Source organism: Sander lucioperca, chromosome 1 (genome assembly GCF_008315115.2).
Source record: "Sander lucioperca isolate FBNREF2018 chromosome 1, SLUC_FBN_1.2, whole genome shotgun sequence".
In the NCBI taxonomy this organism is placed as follows: domain Eukaryota; kingdom Metazoa; phylum Chordata; class Actinopteri; order Perciformes; family Percidae; genus Sander; species Sander lucioperca.
In genome coordinates this window covers 17,427,687-17,452,674 of record NC_050173.1, presented here as the reverse complement: position 1 = coordinate 17,452,674, position 24,988 = coordinate 17,427,687, and the positions used below count along the sequence as shown (strand labels likewise).

Genomic DNA, 24,988 nt, shown 5'->3' with positions numbered 1-24,988 from the left:
TGCTCACGGCACATTTACGTCGTTTCTCTCAGTTGGAGGCTGCGCAGTAACGCTCTGTGCTCACCGGAAAAGTGCTTCTAACGGCCTTCACTGGTCTCCGTCCAGAGCAACGGGATCTGTTGGTCCATTCTTATATACAGTCTATGGTCGTACCGACCATCTTGACTCCCAGAATGTTGTCAGGTTAAGTGTGTCGACCAATCAGAGGCGGTCTTCCTGACTATCTTCTTCATCTTTGGTACACCGTTAAAATGTACGTGGAAACTCTTAATACATCCATGGTGGGAACCCGTTGCATTAAAGTTTAACAAAAGGTGAAACTTAACAGGTCAAGTTGTATTATCACAGAGTGGTAAGTTGCTGCAATAGACAAATCAAGTTTACATTAGTAGTCCTCACTAAAAATCATTACTAAATTTACTTTACTTTTGCTGAAACATAATAAATATGAAATATCATGCTGTACTAAATATCCAGATAAATATGTTTTTTTCTTTGTTACAGAATAGTTTTAAGAACAATGTATTCTATACATTAGTTGCAGTATAAGAGAAAGGATGACAATGTATAGATTGTATTCTCCAACGTACTCTGCATAGATCTGTTTGACCATACTTTACCTCACTGCCCAGACCCCATTAGTCTCCCCCCGGGTCTCGGTCATGGTGCAACAATAAACACTGTGACACTGTATCCGTGTCACATTCTCATTAGGGAGCTGAGCCCCCCTAAAGGTCTGATCCTAGAATCGCCCCTGCTTAAGATGATTATTACAAACAACTAATGTGATTTAGTAATGAATATGGTTTTTAACAACACATGAAAGAATAAGTAGTGACCACTAATACGTTTAATTACAACTAAAGCTGGGTTTACAGTGTAATTTACGTGGAACAAACAAGCTTAAATAATAACAGCATAGTTGGAATAAATAATGCCAAGGTTCTCATTTGCGCATTTGGAAAGTATTGTAAGGCGTGCGCCTGTTGTGCATTGAGCATGGATTATTAGATTTTATTTATTTATTTATTTTTTTTACATCTGTCATGTGACTTATTGACAGGGAAAAGGACATGAAGTGATGTCAGGAGAAAGGCTACTCCTCAGCTAATAGATAACCACCCTAACCTTAAACAAGCAGGAGGGCCTTAAAATGGAGTGTGAGTGTGTGTGTGTGTGTGTGTGTGTGTGTGTGTGTGTGTGTGTGTGTGTGTGTGTGTGTGTGTGTGTGTGTGTGTGTGTGTGTGTGTGTCTGTGTGTGTGTCTGTCTGAACCCCCACACAGGTGTTATCAGTTTCTCCGGCTGACTAGACTCTGCTCAGGTTGAAGGTGGGCGGGAGCTTTGATGGGAACTTATTAGGTGACAAATTCTTTCTACCAATAAGGATGATAAAGCTGTTATTTGTCCTGCCATAACAGGTGCAACAACACTAACAGAGACTCAAGAAGATGTTAAACAAGAGACACCCCCACCGAACGAGAGAAAACAAAGCCTGTTGCACACCATTGTACACAGTTGGAAAAAAATCGAAATAGTTTTTTATTTGTGTTGATTGCTCACATTGCCAAGAGTTGGGAGGACAGTTTTCTAAAGCAAACAGTCTTATAAGTTATTGTTCTCTGTGAGATTCAATTTCCATTTAGTTTTTTTCTTTTGTCTTTCTAGTCATATAATAATATGTACATTTATGTGACATTCCTGCAGCATACATTTCCTGATAGCCCAGGTGGTCCTGAAAAAAATTATGTCTATAAATTGATGGGGCACTACAGGGTTGCAGTGAGTCATGTGAAGAAAAAAAAAATCTTTGAGAATAATTGACTCATTAGCATGATGAGTTCAAGCTGCTTCAGAAGCTGACTTCCTCACTCCCAGGGTGTGAAGAGGGAGGGTTACAATTTCCTGTGATTTCCCAGTGTTTCAGTCACTTCATATCTAACTTCAAACAGCAAGTCTGTTTGCTTTTCTATCACAACAGCTTAGCAGGGAAGTCTGGTACTGGTTCTGTTGCAGTTCTGCTGAAACTCACACATTGGGACTGATTGTTTCTCTGTTTCAGCTGCGGGCTTGTTTGGTAAGGTCAAATGTTACTGCTTTTTATGTTTGAACTTTTTAACCCAGAGAGTTTCTTATTTAACTTTTTAACAGATCCTGAATGCTTTGTTTAAAAGATGCTTTGATAAAATATTGAAAAATAACTTTTTGTCAAATCCAGATGATGAGTGTCATTGCAGTCCAGTCTGTGAAAATGGTGACAGCCAACATGTTGCTGAGTGTCTTCTTTGTTTCAGGTGAGCTGTTTGTTCAGTCACTTTTATTTGGAGACGTTCCTTTTTCCAACTGTTCATGTCCTGACTGCAAAGTGAAATCTTTTATACTGACATTGTTAAAAGGAAAAAGGAGCTAACATGCTGCTGCTGAATTGTAGTTTGTGTTTCATTAACTATCTCTTAATGCAGATTTTGCTCCACAATTTGTTCATCGTGAGTCTGTTTCACAGGTGCTCTGGCTGGTTGTCCTTACAATCCAGACCTATTCATTACTGCACCAAAGCAGATGGAAGCACTGAGTGGATCTTGTCTGCGAATCCCATGTCACTTTAGAGCTAAACCAGATGAGGAATTCAAAAGCGCAAGAAAAACCTCCGGAGTGTGGATTAAAAGTTCAAAAGATTTTGTCAAAAATCCCAAAAATGTTATTTTTAACAGTAGCTGGGAGCACAATTTGTATCCAATGAAGATTACCGGAGACCTGAGTCAGAAAAACTGCACCACTTTATTTTCGAGTTTAATCACTAAGCATACGGACACATACTACTTCAGAATTGAGAACTGGCCATTCAGATCAACAGCTGAGTGTGATCCTCTTCAAATAACAGTTAGAGGTAAGAGAGTTGTATTTTATCAGTCAGTCTATATTGTTGTTCACCTTTTATTCTAAATGGCACGCTTTTTCATTTTGCCATGAATTTAAATTCTGATTTGACAGTCTGTTACAGTTTTGACATTAAAATGGTTACATTTTAGGATACTGAAATGCTGCACAAACTGTTACTTTATATATTGTGCAGTTTCAATACATGTCACTTTTGGCCTTTAAACACGTAAAGTGAGTAATTTCTTACGTATGTCTTAGTGTACAAATTGTCTGTTTTTAAAACTTCAGGTTCTGCTCCAAGGCCCAGAATTGTGATCTCAGGTGATCTGAAGGAGAAGGAGTCTGTCACTATAAGCTGCTCAGCTTCCACTCCCTGTCCACACTCCCCTCCTAAACTCACCTGGAATCTCCAACAAGACCCTCACAACAACATAGAGGAGAACACAGATCACACCTTCACAACTAAAATCCAGAAGAACATCACTCTGTCAGACACACATGATGGATTCACCATCAGCTGTTCTGCCACATATCCTGTGAATGAAGGAAGAGAAGTCAAGACAGCAGAGGAGAGAAAGACTCTCAGTGTTTCATGTAAGACAACCAGTGTTTGTTATTGGATCCTGTCAGCTCATCATGTGCTGATTTTAATGAATAAAGTTAATCTCACATTTTCCTCAGATGCTCCCAAGAACACCACAGTGTCCATCAGTCCATCAGGTTTGGTGTCAGCAGGTAGCTGGGTGAACCTGACCTGCTCCAGCAGAGCCAAGCCTCCCGCCAGCTTCAGCTGGTTCAAGAACAGCACAGATAGAGCCATCCGTGTAGCTAAAGGGAAGTTTTACAGCGTCAGTGTGACAGACGATTATCGCTGTGTGGCCACAAATGTTCTCGGTAATCAGACGTCATCTTGGATTAATTTGAGGAGTGCAGGTAAATTTAGAACTGCAGCTGCTCATTTATATCTAATCTTCTCTCCTGTCTTTCCTGTTTTAGCTTACTTTGTCCTGCAAAGCACTTTTTACTGCATTTTTATGAAATGACTGTACAAATAATCATTACATCTGTATTGTTATGAATGTCCACATTCAACCTTTGTTTTCTTTGAGTCACTTGTTTTTGTTTTTCTATGACCAGAGAACTCTGATAGCTCTCTAATATGGGCTTCAGCTCTTGGAGGGATCATCCTCATCATCATCATCATCATCTGCCTTTCTGTATGCGTTCGGTAAGTATCACAACTGAAAACATCTGAAACAGTGGTTGGCTCTAAAACTCCAAGAAGGCAACATAATAGGCCTGCACGATTCGGGGGAAGATATGAATCACGATTTTTTTTTAGTTTAGAATTTATAATCACGATTCTCTGCCACAAATGTTTTTCTCACGAAGTGTAATGTTTACTGCACACATGAACCACGACAAAACAAAACTAACTGGCAGTACCAAACATAGATTTATTTTGGCACCTATAGCACATTGATCATCGCCACGACCCTGTAAACAGAGGCTTCAATGAAGAGAAGGGAGAGCACTGCAGCACTTTAAAACCTATTTTATACAGTCCATGTTTAAAACTCACAGAAGAAAGTAGTAGCGTTAGTGATGCAGTCGGCTCGTAAAATTAAATGAGAATCAAAGTCGTAAAATTTAAAAAAAAAAATTTTAATCAAAAAAATCGAAGTTATTTAAAAATGAAATCGTGAACAGGGTGAATCGAGATCGCGATTTTATAACAATTAATCATGCAGCCCTACAACATAAGTATGATCCATGTTGTTGCTGCTGCTCTAACTTTGATAGAACTTCAGCATGCTGTCTGTGTAATTATTCTGACAGCTCTTATGTCTTCCAGGTGGTGTAAGACGAAACATCAAACTCCACAACAGCCTCAGGTGGGAAAATATTACGTCTTCTCACAGTGACTTTCTGAGATAAGTAAAGGCATTGATCTCATAAATGGAGATTAGTTGCTATATGTTTAGACTAAGCAACTGCCAGGTGTGTTAAGTAACCAGTGAACCAAGCGAACGTTGACTTCCTAACAACCAAATGTTGGAAGAGTAGCAGCTAAGAGTGATCGCTAGTCCACACATCAGACCTCACACTTGATAAGTTGTATTTAATAACTACGTAAACTGGGAAGCGTAAACATAAAATTTCACAAATAGCACAATTTACATCAAATTACCAAAGGTTTAAATTAGTCTAAACTGCCATTTAGTCTGTAATTTTTAAATGTGGAAGGATCCGGCAGTTCATAACATTTCTTGTTTTAATATTATTTGCAGAGTCAAGGAGCTGAAGTTCTGGACATGCCAGGCAGCTGGGATGTGGGCAGAAACTAGTTTTTAAAATTGTCCGAACTGCCATTTAGTCTGTCATTAATGTGGAAGGATCCAGCTCCCAACATTTCTTCTCACGTTTGATACATTATTCACCGAGTCAAAGAGGTGAGGAGATGAGTCTCCAAATGCCAGCCAGCAAAACAGAAGAAGACATCCATTATGGAGAGATGGGACTTCTCCAGGCAGAGACCTGAACTGTCCTCATCCTCAAAGCAGGACAGAGGACAGCAGCAGGACACGCTGTATGCACAGGTCAATGTGTCCCAGACAGCAAACAGCCTAACACAGACTGCTGACGGCCCAGAGGATCTCTACGCTCAAGTGAAGAAAAAATGAGTGCTGTTTAGTGATCCATTTGGGTTGGATTCATAATACACCTTATTTTTTTTACTTGTACAAGATTATTTTTGTTTACATCAGATAATGTAGAAAAAGATACTGGCACTTGGACAAGAAAATGAGATCGGTGCAGATACAAGTCCCAGAGCTCGAAATGAGGAACTTTCTAAATGACGACATGAGAATGAACTTGACACAAGAAGCAGTTCTGTGCACATATTATTAAAAGTAGATTATATTTAAAGTGCTATTTTACAATTTTTTTTTTAACGAGTGTTTAATATCATGTACTTATCTATTGTGTTATCTATTGTTTCTTAAATATTGTTTCTTAAATATTTTGTATCCCACATTTCTATTTGTATTAAATGAACATGAGACAGTTTCTGTATTTGTGGATATTTATTTATTGCACTGTAATAAAAACCTTGACATACAACTTCTAAAAATACCTATTAATCTCAGTCGCATTTATTGGTCCAACAGTTCACATATTGTGTGTAAACATCACCTGAAATCATACAATGTAATCACAAACAATACAAAAGCAGCTAGATAATGTATGCATAGTAATTCTCACAGGAAATCTGCTACCATGTTTTGAGTAGTTAATGGACTTCTATATGAACAAAGAGCTGAGAACTTTGAAGTGCAGAGGAAATAGGTAATTTTGCAAATTTAAAAATGTTTTGATAATTTAGTCTCCAATTAGTTTTTTTTCATATTTCAGTGTCAGTAAGGGCATTGATTATTAAAGTACTACTGTACTTATGAATCCTAAAAATCCTAACTTCAGTGTAACATAAACGACATGGACATATGTTTCTACTCACCTTTCTTGTGATATGACATGAGCATGATGCAGTTTTTACAGTTGTTTGCTGCAAGAAGTGCACAAATCTAGAATAATCCAAGTCTTTATTTCCTGGAACTGTCCTCCGTGTACTCTGTAGTTAATTGTCACTATTGTAATATATGTACAGCAGTCAGGGTTACGGCCACAACACAGTGTAGCAACAACTGCTCTTACATTACAAGGCATACAGGCTTTCAGTGAGTCATGTGAAAAAATAGTCTTTGAGAATAAATAAGTTTTTTCACCATGATGAGGTCAAGATGCCACAAAAGCTGACTTCCTCACTCCCAGGGTGTGAAGAGGAAGGATGAAGACTTGTATTTCCCAGTGTTTCAGTCACTTCATATCTAACTTCAAACAGCAAGTCTGTTTGCTTTTCTATCACAACAGCTTAGCAGGGAAGTCTGGTACTGGTTCTGTTGCAGTTCTGCTGAAACTCACACATTGGGACTGATTGTTTCTCTGTTTCAGCTGCGGGCTCGTTTGGTAAGGTCAAATGTTACTGCTTTTTATGTTTGAACTTTTTAACCCACAGAGTTTTTATTTAGCTGATTTTCATGAACTCCACTTTTATTTGTTGGTGTTGGTTGAGTTCCTGGTTTGAATGTGTGAATCTGAAATGGCTTTAACAGAACATGAATTCTTTGTTTAAAAGATGCTTTGATTAAAATATTGAAAAGTAACTTTTTGTCAAATCCAGATGATGAGTGTCGTTGCAGTCCAGTCTGTGAAAATGGTGACAGCCAACATGTTGCTGAGTGTCTTCTTTGTTTCAGGTGAGCTGTTTGTTCAGTCACTTTTATTTGGAGACGTTCCTTTTTCCAACTGTTCATGTCCTGACTGCAAAGTGAAATGTTTTATACTGACATTGTTAAAAGGAAAAAGGAGCTAACATGCTGCTGCTGAATTGTAGTTTGTGTTTCATTAACTATCTCTTAATGCAGATTTTGCTCCACAATTTGTTCATCATGAGTCTGTTTCACAGATGCTCTGGCTGCTTGTTCTGACAATCCAGACCTATTCATTACTGCACCAAAGCAGATGGAAGCACTGAGTGGATCTTGTCTGCTAATCCCATGTAACTTTAGTGCTAAATCAGATCAGGAATTCAACAGAACAAGAACAACCTTCAGAGTGTGAATTAAAAATGACAAAAGCTTTGCTCTACATCCAAACAATATGATTTTCAACAGTAGCATGGTGAATAATATCTATCCAATGAGTATTACTGGAGACCTGAGTCAGAAAAACTTGAGGACGGGCCATATCTGGCAACAGCTTCTTGTGATCCTCTTCAAATAACAGTTAAAGGTAAGAGAGTTGTGTTTTTTATCTGTCATGTCTATAATGTTATTGTTTAGGCCAAAACTGCATCTGATTTTACCTTTTACTCTAAACAGCACACTTTTACATATTTCACTTTGTCATGAATTCTGATTTAACACTGGGTCTGTTGTTACAGTTTGACATTAACATGGTTACATTTTGGGATACTGAAATGCAGCACAAACTGTTACTGTATGTACTTTCAATATAACATGGTCAGCTTTGGCATTTAAACACGGTTTTAAAGGAAGTACAGTAGGTTAGTCATTTCTTATCTTTTTCTTTAGTTTACAAATAATGTCTGTTTTTAAACCACAGATTTTCCTTCCTTTTTCACTTTGCCATGAATTCAAATTCTGATCAGTTTGACATTGAAATGGTTACATTTTGGGATATTAAAGAGCAGTTCAAACTATTCTTTATTCTTTATGTAGTTTCAATACAAAGTGTCAGTTTCTGTATCAGCTTTGGGATTTAAACACCTATGGTGAAACATTTCTTACGTATTTCTTAGTGTACTATTTGTGTTTAATTTTAAACTCCAGATTCCCCCCCCGAGGCCCAGAATTAAGATCTCAGGTGATCTGAAGGAGAAGGAGTCTGTCACTATAAGCTGCTCAGCTTCCACTCCCTGTCCACACTCCCCTCCTAAACTCACCTGGAATCTCCAACAAGACCCTCACAACAACATAGAGGAGAACACAGATCACACCTTCACAACTAAAATCCAGAAGACCATCACTCTGTCAGACACACATGATGGATTCACCATCAGCTGTTCTGCCACATATCCTGTGAATGAAGGAAGAGAAGTCAAGACAGCAGACGAGAGAAAGACTCTCAATGTTTCATGTAAGACAACCAGTGTTTGTTATTGGATCCTGTCAGCTCATCATGTGCTGATTTGAATGAATAAAGTTAATCTCACATTTTCCTCAGATGCTCCCAAGAACACCTCAGTGTCCATCAGTCCATCAGGTTTGGTGTCAGCAGGTAGCTGGGTGAACCTGACCTGCTCCAGCAGAGCCAAGCCTCCCGCCAGCTTCAGCTGGTTCAAGAACAGCAAAGATGGAGCCATCAGTGTAGCTGAAGGAGACTTTTACAGAGTCAAAGTGACCAATGTGACAGATATAGAAGATTATTACTGTGTGGCCACAAATGATCTCGGTAATCAGACGGCATCATGGATAAATAGACCAGGTAAATGTAGAACTGTATTAAATCTTCTTATTTCAATCTAATCTGCTCTCCTCTCTTTGTACTTGTTCTTCTTTTCTGCTCCAGTGTAACTATGTTTTTCTATTTTTAAGTGCCCTGTAAATCCCCTTTTTATTGCATTTGTATTCAATGAAACTTAATAAAACTGTTTACATTTGAGGTTCACAGAAGGAATTCAAGTTCATAATATTTTAGAACAGAACCATTTTCCATTAAGGAGAAGGTGACCATGCTGTCTTGTTCCAGATAATCCAGAGTTTGGGGTTGATGTCTACGTTACAGTGAAGATCCTGGGAATCATAACGCTCTACAGTACACTCATCATCTTAGAGTGGTGAGACAAACTTTTCTGTGATATGATCATTTGCAGCTAAAGACTTGTTGGTCTGTCTGAAATGGTTAAAGTTGAACTTTTCTGAATGTTTATTCATTCCATCTCCTTTTCTTTCAGCTGGTTGAGATTACGATGCTGAACAAACCAGTGAAGGTAAGCTACAGCTCCATTATTCTTTCAACAACACAATGTCTTGTGTTGCTGGCATTTCTCTTTGAGCTGCAGTAAACTGACTGCAGAGCTCTAACACCACTCTCTCTGTGTTGTTATATTTCCACAGGACGCAGGAGAAGAAGACTACGTCAACAGAGTGATTGAGATTCAAGCATCATGAAGAGAAGAGGAAGACATCATGATCACCATGAATGGAATATTTCTCTATTTCTTATTCCTCCCATTCTTAAATATTAAATGGCTTTACTTTTCTGAATATTGGTAAGATGAACAAAGGACAGAGCGCAAAGAGGACAGAAGATGACATAAATATAATATACTGTAGCTTCATCATTAGTTTGTGTAAGATTGTACTGATTTATTGCATTATTATAGTTATTTTTCTTTGCTTCAGTTTTCTTTGCCTGTACAAATATATCATTAAGACAACAGAACAGTTAAAAGATATTTCAGGGGATGTGGAAGCAAAAACTGTGGATTTTGGTCACTTGTTTCATTTTTGTTTTTATGTACATGTGTAGATGACTGCTGAATTAAAAACATCAAAAGCATTTCAAGTGAACAAAGTATTTTAATCAAGTTGTCTCATCAGAGCTGTAATGCAGAGCAGCAGTGATACAGATCAGCATGAACACTGGCACCTACTGTACATGTGTGAAATAGGCTGTGGTTGATAATACTTTAGAAAACATGGAGGCATCAGACGTTGTATTATTAGATGTTCTTTCAGTTCTACAAGGAGACTTAGACACCTCATAACTCACAGTTCTATCTTTAATTTCCACTTAAACAGTATATTTACAGTATTTGATGTTTTGATACTGTAAATGAAAATACAACTATATCTGTGTGTGGCTGATGGACCAGAGTGTTAAGAAACAGCTGAGAACTAGAAGTAAAAAAAGGAGAACTTTGTTGGCTGGGTTTTGTTAACAAGTTCTTCTGCAGGATCGTCATAGCGACTGTAGCAACACACAGCTTTCTGCAACAAAATGTCTTCAGTCTAGAATTGTGTTTAGTGTTTATTTATTGACTATTTATTCTTTGACATAGAACACTTTCCGTCTGTTTAGTTGCCCATGTTAATGTGAAATTAAAAATAATCCCCTATTAAAGTGTGTGCTGCAAAAAGAGCATAACGCCTTTTCAAATTTTATTTCTGATGAACATTTGACAGAACCAAAAACAAATACCTTCCCTGATCCAGTAAATGTAACTTTACCAGCTCAGTCAGTTACCACATTAGAGAATGTTTCCTGATCTGAATGTACTATACAGTTAGTTGCATGTTTGAAAATGAGTAATTCCGCACGTAGATCATCCAGACCTTAATCTACCTGGATCACTCTAATTTTCGACCCCAAAATAATACCTTGAGGGATTTCAGCTGTAGGAAAATCTTCCCTTGTGTTGATCGATAGTTGACATGCAGATCCACATTATAAACATCGGGGAGGTGTGGGGGGGTTATATCTACTGTTTGTCATAACTACATTTGTGCAATACATTAAGTCCATGTTTTTATATTTTCTACCCCTCCCCCCCCCTACACAACATCAAATTATGTCATACTCAATATCTCCAGATCAATACAGTATAGAGACTTACTTCTTTTTTTTTCATTACAGAAATGTGCCGTTTCAACAAGGTCTTCTGTGTGATCGAAGACCTTCCAAAAGCTTTTTAGTGCAGCCTGGAACTACAGTGTCTTTGTTCAATAATTACATTATTATGAATCCATAAATCATGTTATGTAATGTTAGATATCTCCTAATGCTTCAAGCTAGCGTCCTTCTCTTTGTTTAGCCTGAAAAGTAAAAACTAGTGCTTTCCAAAGAGGGCCTCTGTGTGATCCTAGGCCTTCCAGAAGCTTTGTATTTCAGCCTGAAACTAAAGTGTCTTCTCAAAGACTTTGCACAATAATTCCAGAACAATAAATCCTCAACTCAACGGTTATTTATTTATCTTTTTGTATGAAAAGGTATCATTTTACTGTGATTAGCTGCTAAAGCTACCTTTCGGGGGAAAGGGTAAATTGCTCTTTCTATACCACTAACAAGGCTCAAAATAGCACCACACTTCAACGGTAGCATAATGAGGGTCGCTACATGTAAACCAAAGCATTGAGAACTTTGTAAGTGTACAGACAGTTTATTAAAAAGATAGATTATAAAGACAGTAGCGTTCATGTTTACATGCGGGCGCCATCTTGGAAAACAGTCACGATTAGTCGAACGACCGCGTTAGCTTGTTTCAAGCTAAATACACATTCGATTAGCATGAAAACATGTCTCAGAGAATGGTTGACTGGGTAACACATATGTTATTAACTCCTAGGTTCATTTTTTTTTTTTTTTTACATATTTCATGTGACTTGTTGACAGGGAAAAGGACATGAAATGATGTCAGGAGAAAGGCTACTCCTCAGCCAATAGATAACCACCCTAACCTTAAACAAGCAGGAGGGCCTTAAAATGGTGTGTGTGTGTGTGTGTGTGTGTGTGTGTGTGTGTGTGTGTGTGTGTGTGTGTGTGTGTGTGTGTGTGTGTGAGATAGCCTCCAGAGATGAGAGTATAATTACAAACATGCTCGCCAGGACAGATTCCTTTCTTGAATGGTCAGGTCTGGAGATTAAGGAGACAAAATGGGCTGTCACTGGTCCATGAGTTTGTGTATGTATTGTATTGCATCGGTATTATTTGTGTCCCTGTGCTATTTTTCTTCATGTGGACAAAAATAAATGATCAAAATGTGTGTGTGAAACCCAGAGAGTTTCTTATTTTGCTGCTTTTCATGAACTCCACTTTTATTTGTTGGGTTTTGGTTTTTGGTTTTTTGGTCCAAGCAACCTCGAAATGAGGAACTTTCTAAATGACAACATGAGAATGAACTTGACACAAGAAGCAGTAAAAAAAAGTAAAGATTCTATTTAAATGTGATATTTTTTATTTTTTTTAACAGGGAGTGTTTAATATCATGTACTTATCTATTGTCTTTCTTAAATATTTTGTATCCCACATTTCTATTTGTATTAAATGAACATGAGACAGTTTCTGTATTTGTGGATATTTATTTATTGCACTGTAATAAAAACCTTGACATACAACTTCTAAAAATACCTATTAATCTCAGTCGCATTTATTGGTCCAACAGTTCACATATTGTGTGTAAACATCACCTGAAATCATACAATGTAATCACAAACAATACAAAAGCAGCTAGATGACTTCTGCATAGTAATTCTCACAGGAAATCTGCTACCATGTTTTGAGTAGTTAATGGACTTCTATATGAACAAAGAGCTGAGAACTTTTAAGTGCAGAGGAAATAGGTAATTTGGCAAATTTAAAAATGTTTTGATAATTTAGTCTCCAATTAGTTTTTTTTTTCATATTTCAGTGTCAGTAAGGGCATTGATTATTAAAGTACTACTGTATTTCTATGAATACTAAAAATCCAAACTTCAGTGTAAAATAAACGACATGGACATATGTTTCTACTCACCTTTCTTATGATACGACATGAGCATGATGCACTTTTTACAGTTGTTCGCTGCAAAAAGTGCACAAATCTAGAATAATCCAAGTCTTTATTTCCTGGAACTGTCCTCCGTGTACTCTGTAGTTAATTGTCACTATTGTAATATATGTACAGCAGTCAGGGTTAGGGCTGCAACACACTGTAGCAACAACTGCTCTTACATTACAAGGCATACAGGCTTTTAGTGAGTCATGTGAAAAAATGGTCTTTGAGAATAAATAAGTTTTTTCACCATGATGAGGTCAAGATGCCACAAAAGCTGACTTCCTCACTCCCAGGGTGTGAAGAGGAAGGATGAAGACTTGTTGTATTTCTGCAGTGTTTCAGTCACTTCATATCTAGCTTCAAACAGCAAGTCTGTTTGCTTTTCTATCACAACAGCTTAGCAGGGAAGTCTGGTACTGGTTCTGTTGCAGTTCTGCTGAAACTCACACATTGGGACTGATTGTTTCTCTGTTTCAGCTGCGGGCTCGTTTGGTAAGGTCAAATGTTACTGCTTTTTATGTTTGAACTTTTTAACCCACAGAGTTTTTATTTAGCTGATTTTCATGAACTCCACTTTTATTTGTTGGTTTTGGTTGAGTTCCTCGAAATGAGGAACTTTCTAAATGACGACATGAGAGTGAACTTGACACAAGAAGCAGTTCTGTGCACATATTATTAAAAGTATAGATTCTATTTAAATGTGATTTATAGAGTTTTGGTGGAGTTCCTGGTTTGAATGTATGAATCTGAGATGGCTTTAACAGAACATGAATTCTTTATTTAAAAGATGCTTTGATGCGGTCAGCCTGGTGGTGTTCTTGCCATTGTTTTTGTATTGTTGTTACTTGTCTTGTTTTGCTTTGCCTTGCCTTAATGTTGTACCAGGTCCGTGTACGTTTTGATAGTTTGTTTTTTCGTTTGAACCACAAAACAAAATAAGGAGAAACCACCTGTTTTTCGTTTGTAGTTTCAAACCAAAAACAAAGAAACGGTAAAAAAAAAAAGAGCCGTTCTCCCGTTTTTGGTTTCTGAATCCAAAAACGAAAAACGACTAAACCAAATTCAAATAACGGTCCGATTTTGGTTTTTTTAATTCCTTTTTTCATTTCTCCGTTTGAATATCTACATTAAAAGAAAGACAAGTTGGCCAAGTGACCCGGAAGTAATAGTAAATATGGCCTATAAAAATAAAAGCCAAGCTGTTAGAACGGTCATAATATGCAGCACTAACGTTATACCAGAGTAACGTTAGAAGAAAAAAATCAATCAATAAATAAATAGGCTTATATAAACCTGGACCGGAAGAAATCTGTTAGCAACAGTAGTTTATTACAGTGATTTAATATCGTGCCTATCCAGTATACATCACCAGTCACGTTTAATGAGCGCATTGTTTGGTTCAATCCAGTTGGTAATAGTTAACCTAAGAACTTATTGTGTGTGCAGAGTTGTTACTGTAAGCACTATATTATATAATTAAATGAACATTTAATGTGGTTTCCACCGTAATGTTCCCCCTTTCTACCAGCAGGTGGCAGTATTTAAATGACTGACTGTATGGTGTCTTTGGTAACTGTTTTAAATCAAGATTACTGATACAGATGTATTTATTGTTGTTCATTTCATTTGGTTTTTGATTTTGATTTTATTTAAAATCAAATTAATGTGGAGCAGTGCTGAGGATGAACTAGAGTTTAAGAGTCTGATAGCTTGGGGGAAAAGCTGCTCTGCAGTCTGGTGGTGCGGCAGCAGAAACTTCTATATCTCTTCCCAGAAGGCAGCAGGGTGAACAGGCTGTGGCTGGGTGGGTACTGTCCTTTAGTATCCTTTGGGCTCTGCGTAGGCACCTCACCTCACCTCACCGACATCACTGATGCTCGGGAGATGGGTACCAATGATCTTCTGAGCAGTTTTAATCTCCCGCTGCAGCCCTCCGGTCCTGGGCCGTGCACATCCCATACCAGTTTGTGATGTTTCCAGTCAGGTGATCACCACATCATCAACACATTTGCTGATGTAAGATGTCACACTGATGATGTATAATCCTCAAGGCTCTCCTGGGTGGTGACCTCATCTGTCCACACTTTGACTGTCCTTACTTATGATCAGACTTGCAGCACTGTCTTTATATTTCATGAAAGCTTAAATGTTAACATAAAAATGTTTTAGAATGGCATAAAATTAAGAAATGAGAATGTGTCTGTACACCTATGTGTCTTAAGCAGCATAAGCAATCAACATTTGTTTGCTTTCACTCCTCTGACTACACCTCAGTATATCATTTGGACTGTGCAATGACAGATATCGTAGCAATAGATGATGGAGAAGTGAACTGTGCATCACTGCATGAACTTTATCTGAAAAATGTGTGTATGTAAAAGTAAAAATGCAATTCCATAAATGATATTCCATAAATATTATCCAAACTTTAGGAGGTGTTCTCTGTAGTGTGGTCCTGTAGCAATACATAATGATGGCAGTTGTTAAGTGTAAACAATTTTTGTATATTTACAGTAAATTACAGGTAGCATGGTTGCCAGTAAGTTACTGTAAATCGATTTTACAGCAAACTACTGCAGCTGTACTGTAATGCAATTTACAGTATATATAACAATACTGTAAAAGCACAAACAGTATTTTACTATATTTTTATGGTATTTTGTAATTTGATGCTATTGTACTGTAATATGTAGTTTTATTAATATTGATACATTACTGTTAATTATTACTATATTATTGATCATTACTATTATAAATAATATTATATAATAATCTCCAGCTACTAATATTGTACTACTAATAAGGTATACTTCAGAATAACAAATACAAATCAAAAGGCAATCCAAACATTGTTCTTAATTTAAAAAATAATTTTATTTAAACATTTTTAAAATTTTCAACATTTTCCTGTCTTCGACGACATTCACATTTTTCCTGCAAGTTCAGCCCAGAGAGCTGCAGCAACTTTCAGTCAAATGTGATAGTGTTGATATCCTTCAACATGTTTCCACAAAGAGCAGCAGCAGGCAGCTGCAAATGTTTCACTGCTGTCCAGCTCTCATGATGAAAATTCCCTCAATAGATCCACCTGAAAATAATAAAAAAAAACCTGTTACCTACAGTATTTTATTCTGAAATCATACACATATATTATTACTATTGTGTTGCACAAATGGAAGGAACTGACTGGATTCCATTATAAAGGGATTGTATTTTACTTACCGTCATAATGAGGGTGGGGGTGTCTGTATGAAGGTAAATATGGTCATCTGATGTACCTCAATGTCTGCTTGGGTTGCAGTGACCTGCATCATGATAAAACAACATTAAGCAAAGAGTTGTTACAGTGTCCCAGGAAACATGAGTAGACTATAGTGATGAATGTGGGTTCACTTTGGATGTCATTATTGGTTATGAGACAATAGGTACTGATGTTTGTTACCTGACAAAAAATACCATGTCTTAATAAGTTGGTTATTCTGCTACCGTTAAATTCGGCGTCATGATTGACTCTGTAGAACTCAAAAATGTGTAAACTGCGACGTTAAGCAGACGAACGTTAACGTTACCTGGGAAACATCATTAATCTCTTTACATGGAGTTAAAGTTAAAACCAAATTATGTTAAATCATGATCGCCGAAATAGTTAGTGAATGTTTATGAGTCGTAAGAAAAGATAAATGATCTTTAAGAAGGAGTAGACGTTTACTGGTAAAGCTCGGCTCTGTTTAATTTAATGATATATTAATGGACGTTTGCCTCAGACAGTGAACGAGTTGAAGATTTTATTTGCCTCGTTGTCAGTCATTTCTGTAAATAAAATTATCAAACAGACTTTTCGTAATTCACTAAGTTATTCTGATCAAATCGGCATCATGTTTCACGAAGCAGAACTCTAATTTAATGAAATAATAAGTTATAAAAGCTCCGTGGACATTCTAACTGGCGTTGTTTCGGGATGTCAAACAGTAACGTTAGCTAGCTAGGTTTTTTTCATCTCACTTTAGTTTAAAGGTAGTTTACAGAATAGCTGTTTAAGTTAAATACAAGCTGAAATGAAAAGCCTTTCTTTAGGAGTCATACAAAGTCATACGTTATAAAATAGGAGTATTAGCTAGCTATATGTGTCAAGGGGAACCCAGATCTTTTAAATTGAGCAATATATTAACGGAGTCTGGAAAGTAATGGGCAGAACACGTACTTACTAGCTAGACTAATGTTAACGTAACGTTAACTGTAACAAGTAAGTTAGTGTGAACAAATGTAAGGGTATTTTGTTCAGAGAAAAAAAAACAAGATATGCAATTAACTGTAGGCTACAATATGTTCAGAGGATAGCCACTTGCTATCCACACTAAAGTCACAAGGTTAGCTAGAAAATTACTCTGTGTGAGGATATCGCAACTTTAGGATGCCCAGTGCACCCCACACTATAAAAAAAAAGAACGATGTTGTGGTAACGTTACACTTGAGCGTATAATCATGAAACATTATGATAAAAGTTAGCATGAAATACATAAAATAAACCAAACTTACCAAAACTTCCAAACATCCCCCGCTAGCAAGGCTTCTCCTTCAGTATCTGGGGGCCAGTTTGGTGTTCTGTCTGAGTAACTGACATCAGGAGTCGTTTTTTACAGCAATGCTGTGCCATGGCATATTACAGCCAGGTTACAGCAAGCCTAAAATATACTGTAAAATATTCCCGCTTCATCAAAATTACCCACAATGCAACATAAAATGAAGTATTTTACTGTAATGAAGAAATGTGGTATTGCACTATAGATTTTTACAGTAGCCTACTGTGCTGCTAAATATACAGCGATTTCTAAGAGTGTAGGCTATTCTGCTTAATATTACCAATATGCCTAGTAATTGCTGACAACAACTAGCATTTATAATCAATCTGGAATGTAAACAAAACATTGTCAAGGTACACATTTCAAAGAAGACTACTTGAATGAATATGAGGTGCTAGAAAAACAAAATGCATCAGGCGGTATCCAATGATAGCCCCACCATGGGCCCAACACTTTTCTGTAGCTTTTCCATTATATTAATTTAATTATATAATATAACAGTAACAACTCTGCACACACAATAAGTTCTTAGGTTAACTATTACCAACTGTATTGAACCAAACAATGCGCTCATTAAACGTGACTGGTGATGTATACTGGATAGGCACGATATTAAATCACTGTAATAAACTACTGTTGCTAACAGATTTCTTTCGGTCCAGGTTAATATAAGCCTATTTATTTATTGATTGATTTTTTTTTTCTTCTAACGTTACTCTGGTATAACGTTAGTGCTGCAAATTATGACCGTTCTAATAGCATGGCTTTTATTTTTATAGGCCATATTTACTATTACTTCACTACTACTACGTCACTTGGCCAACTTGTCTTTCTTTTAATGTAGATATTCAAACGGAGAAATGAAAAAAGGAATTTCAAAAAAAACAAAATCGGACCGTTATTTGAATTTGGTTTAGTCGTTTTTCGTTTTTGGATTCAGAAACCAAAAACGGGAGAACGGCTCTTTTTTTTTTACCGTTTCTTTGTTTTTGGTTTGAAACTACAAACGAAAAACAGGTGGTTTCTCCTTATTTTGTTTTGTGGTTCAAACGAAAAAACAAACTATCAAAACGTACACGGACCGTACCACTTTACTGTTTATTTGATTTTTTGAATTAGTTATAAAAAAGATTCTTAGAATGTACAAGTGAATTGTATGTTAAATCGTTAAAAGATGCTTTGATTAAAATATTGAAAAGCAACCTTTTGTCAAATCCAGATGATGAGTGTCGTTGCAGTCCAGTCTGTGAAAATGGTGACAGCCAACATGTTGCTGAGTGTCTTCTTTGTTTCAGGTGAGCTGTTTGTTCAGTCACTTTTATTTGGAGACGTTCCTTTTTCCAACTGTTCATGTTCTGACTGCAAAGTGAAATGTTTTATACTGACATTGTTAAAAGGAAAAAGGAGCTAACATGCTGCTGCTGAATTGTAGTTTGTGTTTCATTAACTATCTCTTAATGCAGATTTTGCTCCACAATTTGTTCATCATGAGTCTGTTTCACAGGTGCTCTGGCTGGTTGTTCTAAAGAGATATCCATAGTCATTACTGCACCAAAGCAGATGGAAGCACTGAGTGGATCTTGTCTGCTAATCCCATGTAACTTTAGAGCTAAACCAGATACGGACTTCAGCAATACAAGAACAACCTTCGGAGTGTGGATTAAAAATGACAAAAGCTTTGCTCTACATCCAAACAATGTGATTTTCAACAGTAGCATGGTGAATAATATCTATCCAATGAAGATTACTGGAGACCTGAGTCAGAAAAACTGCACCACTTTATTTTCCAGTTTAATCACAAGTTACACAGACAGATACTACTTCAGAATTGAGGACGGGCCATATCTGGCAACAGCTGCTTGTGATCCTCTTCAAATAACAGTTAAAGGTAAGAGAGTTGTGTTTTTTATCTGTCATGTCTATAATGTTATTGTTTAGGCCAAAACTGCATCTGATTTTACCTTTTACTCTAAACAGCACTCTTTTACATATTTCACTTCCCCATTAATTCTCATTTAACACTGAGTCTGTTGTTACAGTTTGACATTAACATGGTTACATTTTGGGATACTGAAATGCAGCACAAACTGTTACTGTATGTACTTTCAATATAACATGGTCAGCTTTGGCATTTAAACACAGTTTAAAAGGAAGTACAGTAGGTTAGTCATTTCTTATCTTTTTCTTTAGTTTACAAATAATGTCTGTTTTTAAACCACAGATTTTCCTTCCTTTTTCACTTTGCCATGAATTCAAATTCTGATCAGTTTGCATTGAAATGGTCACATTTTGGGATATTAAAGAGCAGTTCAAACTATTATTTATTCTTTATATAGTTTCAATACAAAGTGTCAGTTTCTGTACCAGCTTTGGGATTTAAACACTGATGGTGAAACATTTCTTATGTATTTCTTAGGGACCGTTCGGTATTTATGGAATGGACCACCGGAGGAAAATAGGGTCATGTCTTTTTATTTTATGCTGAGGGGGGGTCATCCAACATTTTTTAGTCTGGGTGGGGGGGGGTCACCCAACTTTTTTATTCATGAAAAGAGAAAATTTTCAAAGTGGCTTGTTTGGTGCATATTTATCCATGTAGCTCTTAGTCTCGGCCTCCTAGCAGATGGTCTGACCGCATACGTGGAGTTTGCTGGGGGGGGGCAGGAGGAGCACTGCCACCCCTGATGGCTCAAACAGGTAATTGCATTGTTTAAAAAATGAGTGGAATAATTACATCTGGCATGACCAGATATTTTATAAATATCTTAAATAACCCAAAACAACTAAATGGTAATAGGCAGGCTTCAAAATTAACTTTTTCATCCACCAGCCAAATGGCTAGTGAATGTTCAAATATCACCAGCCACTCAATAGATTACTATCAGGTTTTTTGGCTGGTGATTGAAGCAAATCTACCAGCCACGTGTATATTTCACCAGCATTTGGCTGATAAACGGTGCTAATGTTGAACCCTGGTGATAGGTAATACATCTGATTTCATATACTGCTTTAGTAAAAAAAAGTATTACCTGGCTGACGATGGCAGCAGCAGGACGCAAAAAAACGAAAGTTACTGTTGCACTAGTCTGGACATCTTACCGTGCCAACCTTGCAATAAAGGTTTCCTAAATGCCATGTATATAAATGCGATGTCAGCTTACTAATTGATTGCGGGTTTTGTGTAGATTTGGACTTTTATACGTTTATTACACTTTGTTTAAACGGTGAAGTGGAGAGGCCTCGTTCACCTGTTTGGAGCTGGCTGCTGAATGTGACCGTGACTGTTTGTGGATCTACTGATCGCTGTGGATTACTTTTTTTCCGTGTCATTGGATTAAGGCAAAATACGGATCTCTTTTCTTAACGTGTCTGAAAGTTTTATGGTGAGTTTTGGAGAGGCATCTCAACAGACTGTAGGTCCAACACTGATTGTTCACCGTTACATTTTAGTTGTAATTTAAGCGTCTGTCTATTGCATTCCAAAACAGCCGTGCCGCGATTGGATTTCATAAGGGCGAATTGTTAAATTGTTACAATGTAACTTAAAATCTGCTTTAAAAATAAACATATGTGTTTTGGAATATAACGTTCAGCTTCGGCAGCTTTACCTTATGTGCTAAAATATACAATGACGAAGCCTAGTGATGAGTCCATAGCAACCAGTGTTGAATTGGTTATATCCCAGCGTCCTTTGCTGAATGGTTTCAATGTTTTATTGTTTTATTTCATATGAATACTAGTTTACTAGAGGAGTAACTTAGTATTTGAAGTAATGCAGTAATGAATGAAGTGTGCATTTAGTTTCCATGCTTATTGTGTTTCCACAACAATGTTAGTGAGTAAATCTACTGAAATGGCCACCACACCATAACAGAGGAGTGTGATGTGTAAGATGAGAATGCAGAGGTTAATACTTAAAGTCATGGCTGTAAAAATCAAATAGTATCAATACTTCTTTGCCAAGTGCAAACTTGCACGCAAGGGGAGGGTCATTCATCTTTTTCAAATCATTTTGGAGTGTCATAGAAAAATTATTACTGACGAGAGGAGGGTCAAGTCTTTTTAGGTTAGAGGCCATAAAACTCCTCTGGTGGCCCCTTAATTAAATAACGAACAGTCCCTCAGTGTACTATTTGTGTTTAATTTTAAACTCCAGATTCCCCCCCGAGGCCCAGAATTGAGATCTCAGGTGATCTGAAGGAGAAGGAGTCTGTCACTATAAGCTGCTCAGCTTCCACTCCCTGTCCACACTCCCCTCCTAAACTCACCTGGAATCTCCAACAAGACCCTCACAACAACATAGAGGAGAACACAGATCACACCTTCACAACTAAAATCCAGAAGACCATCACTCTGTCAGACACACATGATGGATTCACCATCAGCTGTTCTGCCACATATCCTGTGAATGAAGGAAGAGAAGTCAAGACAGCAGAGGAGAGAAAGACTCTCAGTGTTTCATGTAAGACAACCAGTGTTTGTTATTGGATCCTGTCAGCTCATCATGTGCTGATTTGAATGAATAAAGTTAATCTCACATTTTCCTCAGATGCTCCCAAGGACACCTCAGTGTCCATCAGTCCATCAGGTTTGGTGTCAGCAGGTAGCTGGGTGAACCTGACCTGCTCCAGCAGAGCCAAGCCTCCCGCCAGCTTCAGCTGGTTCAACAACAGCAAAGATGGAGCCATCAGTGTAGCTGAAGGAGACTTTTACAGAGTCAAAGTGACCAATGGGACAGATATAGAAGATTATTACTGTGTGGCCACAAATGATCTCGGTAATCAGACGTCATCTTGGATTAATTTGAAGAGTGCAGGTAAATGTAGAACTGAACTGAATCTGTTTATTTATATAATCTGCTCTCCTCTCTTTTCTGTTTTAGCTTACTTTGTTTTGGATTTTTGTTAGTTCCGTTTAAAGCACTTTTTTTTGTTTTCTTTGAGCCATTTGGTTTTGTTTTCTATGACCAGATAACTCTGATAGCTCTCTAATATGGGTTTCAGCTGTTGGAGGGATCATCATCATCGTCATCATCATCATCATCATCATCATCATCATCATCTGCCTTGCTGTCTGCGTTTGGTAAGTATGAAAGCAGAAAGTAGCTGACACAATGCAGTTTCTGGCCCTGACGTTTTTACTGATCCTGTTTGTTGTTTAGACAACCTGATCTGTGACTTTAGTTTAATCACCAATCTATCAAATATCTGTCTCCCATCAGTCCTTATACTGTCTGTTGGCAGCACACTGTCTGTTATCACAGTATAATTAATCTGACAGCTCTCTAATGTCTTCCAGGTGGTTTAAGACGAAACATCAAACTCCACAGCAGCCTCAGGTGGGAAAATACTAAACTTCAGTGTACAGTACTGAACTGTGTGTTGTGGATATTTTACTTCCTTTACAGTAACTGTGTCCTCTAAGATATGTGAAAGCATCGGTACTAACACTAAGTGGACAATCTTTAAGAGGTTCAATATTAAGAAACGCAAGAACCTGAGACACTGTGGTTGGAAACTGTAAGAAATCATCCTCCAAAACTGTACAACCCACACACAGCAGAAGTGAAGAAGTGGTTTGCAGTTAAGATCTGAAATGGCTAATGTTAGAGCACATTTGATAATTACCAGGATGTTGGTTTAATCTGTTTACAGCATGGTAGACTAGAAGCAGATTCACAGAGTTTGGTTCTGACCCGATGCACTGTTTCCTAAAAGTCAAAGGGCCCTTTGTATTCTTCACACATATGATGTATTTTCTCTAAGCAGTGACACAGTGGGTCATTTAACACCTTCATCAGTGCTGTGATGTCATTCTTTAATGTGGAAGGATCCAGCAGCTCACAACATTTCTTGTTTGATACATTACTCAGAGTCAAAGAGGTGAAGAGATGAGTCTCCAAATGCCAGCCAGCAAAACAGAAGAAGACATCCATTATGGAGAGATGGACTTCTCCAGGCATAGACCTGAACCGTCCTCGTCCTCAGAGCAGGACAGAGGACAGCAGCAGGACACGCTGTATGCACAGGTCAAAGTGTCCCAGACAGCAAACAGCCTAACACAGACTGCTGACGGCCCAGAGGATCTCTACGCTCAAGTGAAGAAAAAATGAGTGCCGTTTTGTGAAAACATTTGGGTTGGATTCATTACATACCTTTGTTTTACTCATCCAATAAGTTGTATAATGTTAGTTATTATAGAAAGACACCGAAAACTGGACAATAAAAAGACATCTTTATTGCCCAGTTACATTAATGGGAACTCAAAGCCTCCACACTCTGCAGCTCAGATAGTTCTCCCAGTCATATTTACTATAATTCATATTTGTGACTGACCTCAGGTGTTGTCATGTGATTGGTAATCTGCATTATCAGTTCGGTGCAGATGCAAGTCCCAAACCTCAAAACAGGGAACTATTATAAATGACATGTAAATGAATTATAGTGAACCTGACACCAGAAGCAGTTCTGTACACATTAACAATGTAAAGATTATATTTAAGTTTGAAATGTTTGTGTAATGTAAATGTAATACTTTACAGATTTTTAACTATGCATGTTTCATCTCATTTACTTATCTATTGTGTTTCTTACATATTTTGTATCCCAAAAATGAGTGCTGTTTTGTGATCCATTTGGGTTGGATTCATAATACACCTTATTTTTTTTACTTGTACAAGATTATTTTTGTTTACATCAGATAATGTAGAAAAAGATACTGGCACTTGGACAAGAAAATGAGATCGGTGCAGATACAAGTCCCAGAGCTCGAAATGAGGAACTTTCTAAATGACGACATGAGAATGAACTTGACACAAGAAGCAGCTCTGTGCACATACTAAAAGTAAATATTCTATTTAAATGTGACATTTTACAATTTTTAATATCATGTACTTATCTATTGTGTTTCTTACATATTTTGTATTCCACATTTCTATTTGTATTAAATGAACATGAGACAGTTTCTGAATTTGAAGAGATTTATTCATTGCACTGTAATAAAAACCATTGCATACAACTTTCTAAAAATACCTAATTAATCTCAGTTGCATTTATTGGTCCAACATTTCACATATTGTGTGTAAACATCACCTGAAATCATACAATAATCACAAACAATACAAAAGCAGCTAGATGACTTCTGCATAGTAATTCTCACAGGAAATCTGCTACCATGTTTTGAGTAGTTAATGGACTTCTGATATTTATTTAATGGAATATGAAGCTCAATAAAAAATAAAAAAGGGCATTTCATGACATTTTCATGAGTCAATAGTGTATTAAAAGACCTGGTGCTAAATGTTAAAACTCAATCTATTTTCAGTCAGAATTTTGCCAGAAAAGATCTTTGGCCTTTAGCTTGTAAACGTCAGCAGCCTAGACACCAGAGCAGACAAATGTCTCAAAGGCA

General features: G+C 37.2%; 2 protein-coding genes and 3 long non-coding RNA genes across 6 annotated transcripts; 3 read left to right on the top strand and 2 right to left on the bottom strand.

The window, feature by feature from the left end:
- The first annotated feature begins 1,860 nt into the window (after positions 1–1,860).
- LOC116046286 (sialic acid-binding Ig-like lectin 7) lies at positions 1,861–6,112 on the top strand. The gene is made up of 8 exons (XM_031294577.2): positions 1,861–2,075; positions 2,217–2,292; positions 2,502–2,885; positions 3,167–3,472; positions 3,560–3,811; positions 4,016–4,106; positions 4,734–4,773; positions 5,170–6,112. Exons 2-8 carry the CDS (start codon positions 2,217–2,219, stop codon positions 5,224–5,226), a joined length of 1,206 nt encoding a protein of 401 aa, XP_031150437.1. The 5' UTR covers positions 1,861–2,075; the 3' UTR covers positions 5,227–6,112.
- Positions 5,608–13,705, bottom strand: LOC118496217. Its single transcript, XR_004898723.1, has 2 exons — positions 13,642–13,705; positions 5,608–5,754 (listed from the first exon to the last, which is right to left on the bottom strand). It is a non-coding gene; the product is annotated as an uncharacterized LOC118496217 (long non-coding RNA).
- On the top strand, positions 6,753–7,554 carry LOC116046288. Its single transcript, XR_004104097.1, has 3 exons — positions 6,753–6,907; positions 7,122–7,197; positions 7,407–7,554. It is a non-coding gene; the product is annotated as an uncharacterized LOC116046288 (long non-coding RNA).
- si:dkeyp-28d2.4 (sialic acid-binding Ig-like lectin 14) lies at positions 13,306–24,845 on the top strand. 2 transcript variants are annotated; one of them, XM_036006873.1, is made up of 8 exons: positions 13,306–13,490; positions 18,798–18,873; positions 19,083–19,466; positions 21,735–22,040; positions 22,128–22,394; positions 22,549–22,660; positions 22,859–22,916; positions 23,451–24,845. In XM_036006873.1, exons 2-8 carry the CDS (start codon positions 18,798–18,800, stop codon positions 23,688–23,690), a joined length of 1,443 nt encoding a protein of 480 aa, XP_035862766.1. In that variant the 5' UTR covers positions 13,306–13,490; the 3' UTR covers positions 23,691–24,845. The 2 variants fall into 2 exon arrangements, with proteins under 2 accessions (XP_035862766.1, XP_035862768.1); XM_036006875.1 differs by having other exon boundaries at positions 13,307–13,490; positions 22,877–22,916.
- LOC116046289 lies at positions 15,787–17,641 on the bottom strand. The gene is made up of 3 exons (XR_004104098.2): positions 17,535–17,641; positions 16,221–16,303; positions 15,787–16,086 (listed from the first exon to the last, which is right to left on the bottom strand). It is a non-coding gene; the product is annotated as an uncharacterized LOC116046289 (long non-coding RNA).
- Positions 24,846–24,988: the final 143 nt, after the last annotated feature.

Excerpts from the sequence above, each read along its gene's own strand:
- LOC116046286 (XM_031294577.2), top strand. The coding sequence starts at position 2,217 with ATGATGAGTGTCATTGCAGTCCAGTCTGTGAAAATGGTGACAGCCAAC. Across the intron at positions 2,293-2,501 it reads GAGTGTCTTCTTTGTTTCAG|GTGCTCTGGCTGGTTGTCCT; the intron begins GTGAGCTGTTTG and ends TCTGTTTCACAG. Across the intron at positions 4,774-5,169 it reads AAACTCCACAACAGCCTCAG|AGTCAAGGAGCTGAAGTTCT; the intron begins GTGGGAAAATAT and ends TATTATTTGCAG.
- si:dkeyp-28d2.4 (XM_036006873.1), top strand. The coding sequence starts at position 18,798 with ATGATGAGTGTCGTTGCAGTCCAGTCTGTGAAAATGGTGACAGCCAAC. Across the intron at positions 22,041-22,127 it reads AAAGACTCTCAGTGTTTCAT|ATGCTCCCAAGGACACCTCA; the intron begins GTAAGACAACCA and ends CATTTTCCTCAG. Across the intron at positions 22,917-23,450 it reads AAACTCCACAGCAGCCTCAG|AGTCAAAGAGGTGAAGAGAT; the intron begins GTGGGAAAATAC and ends TACATTACTCAG.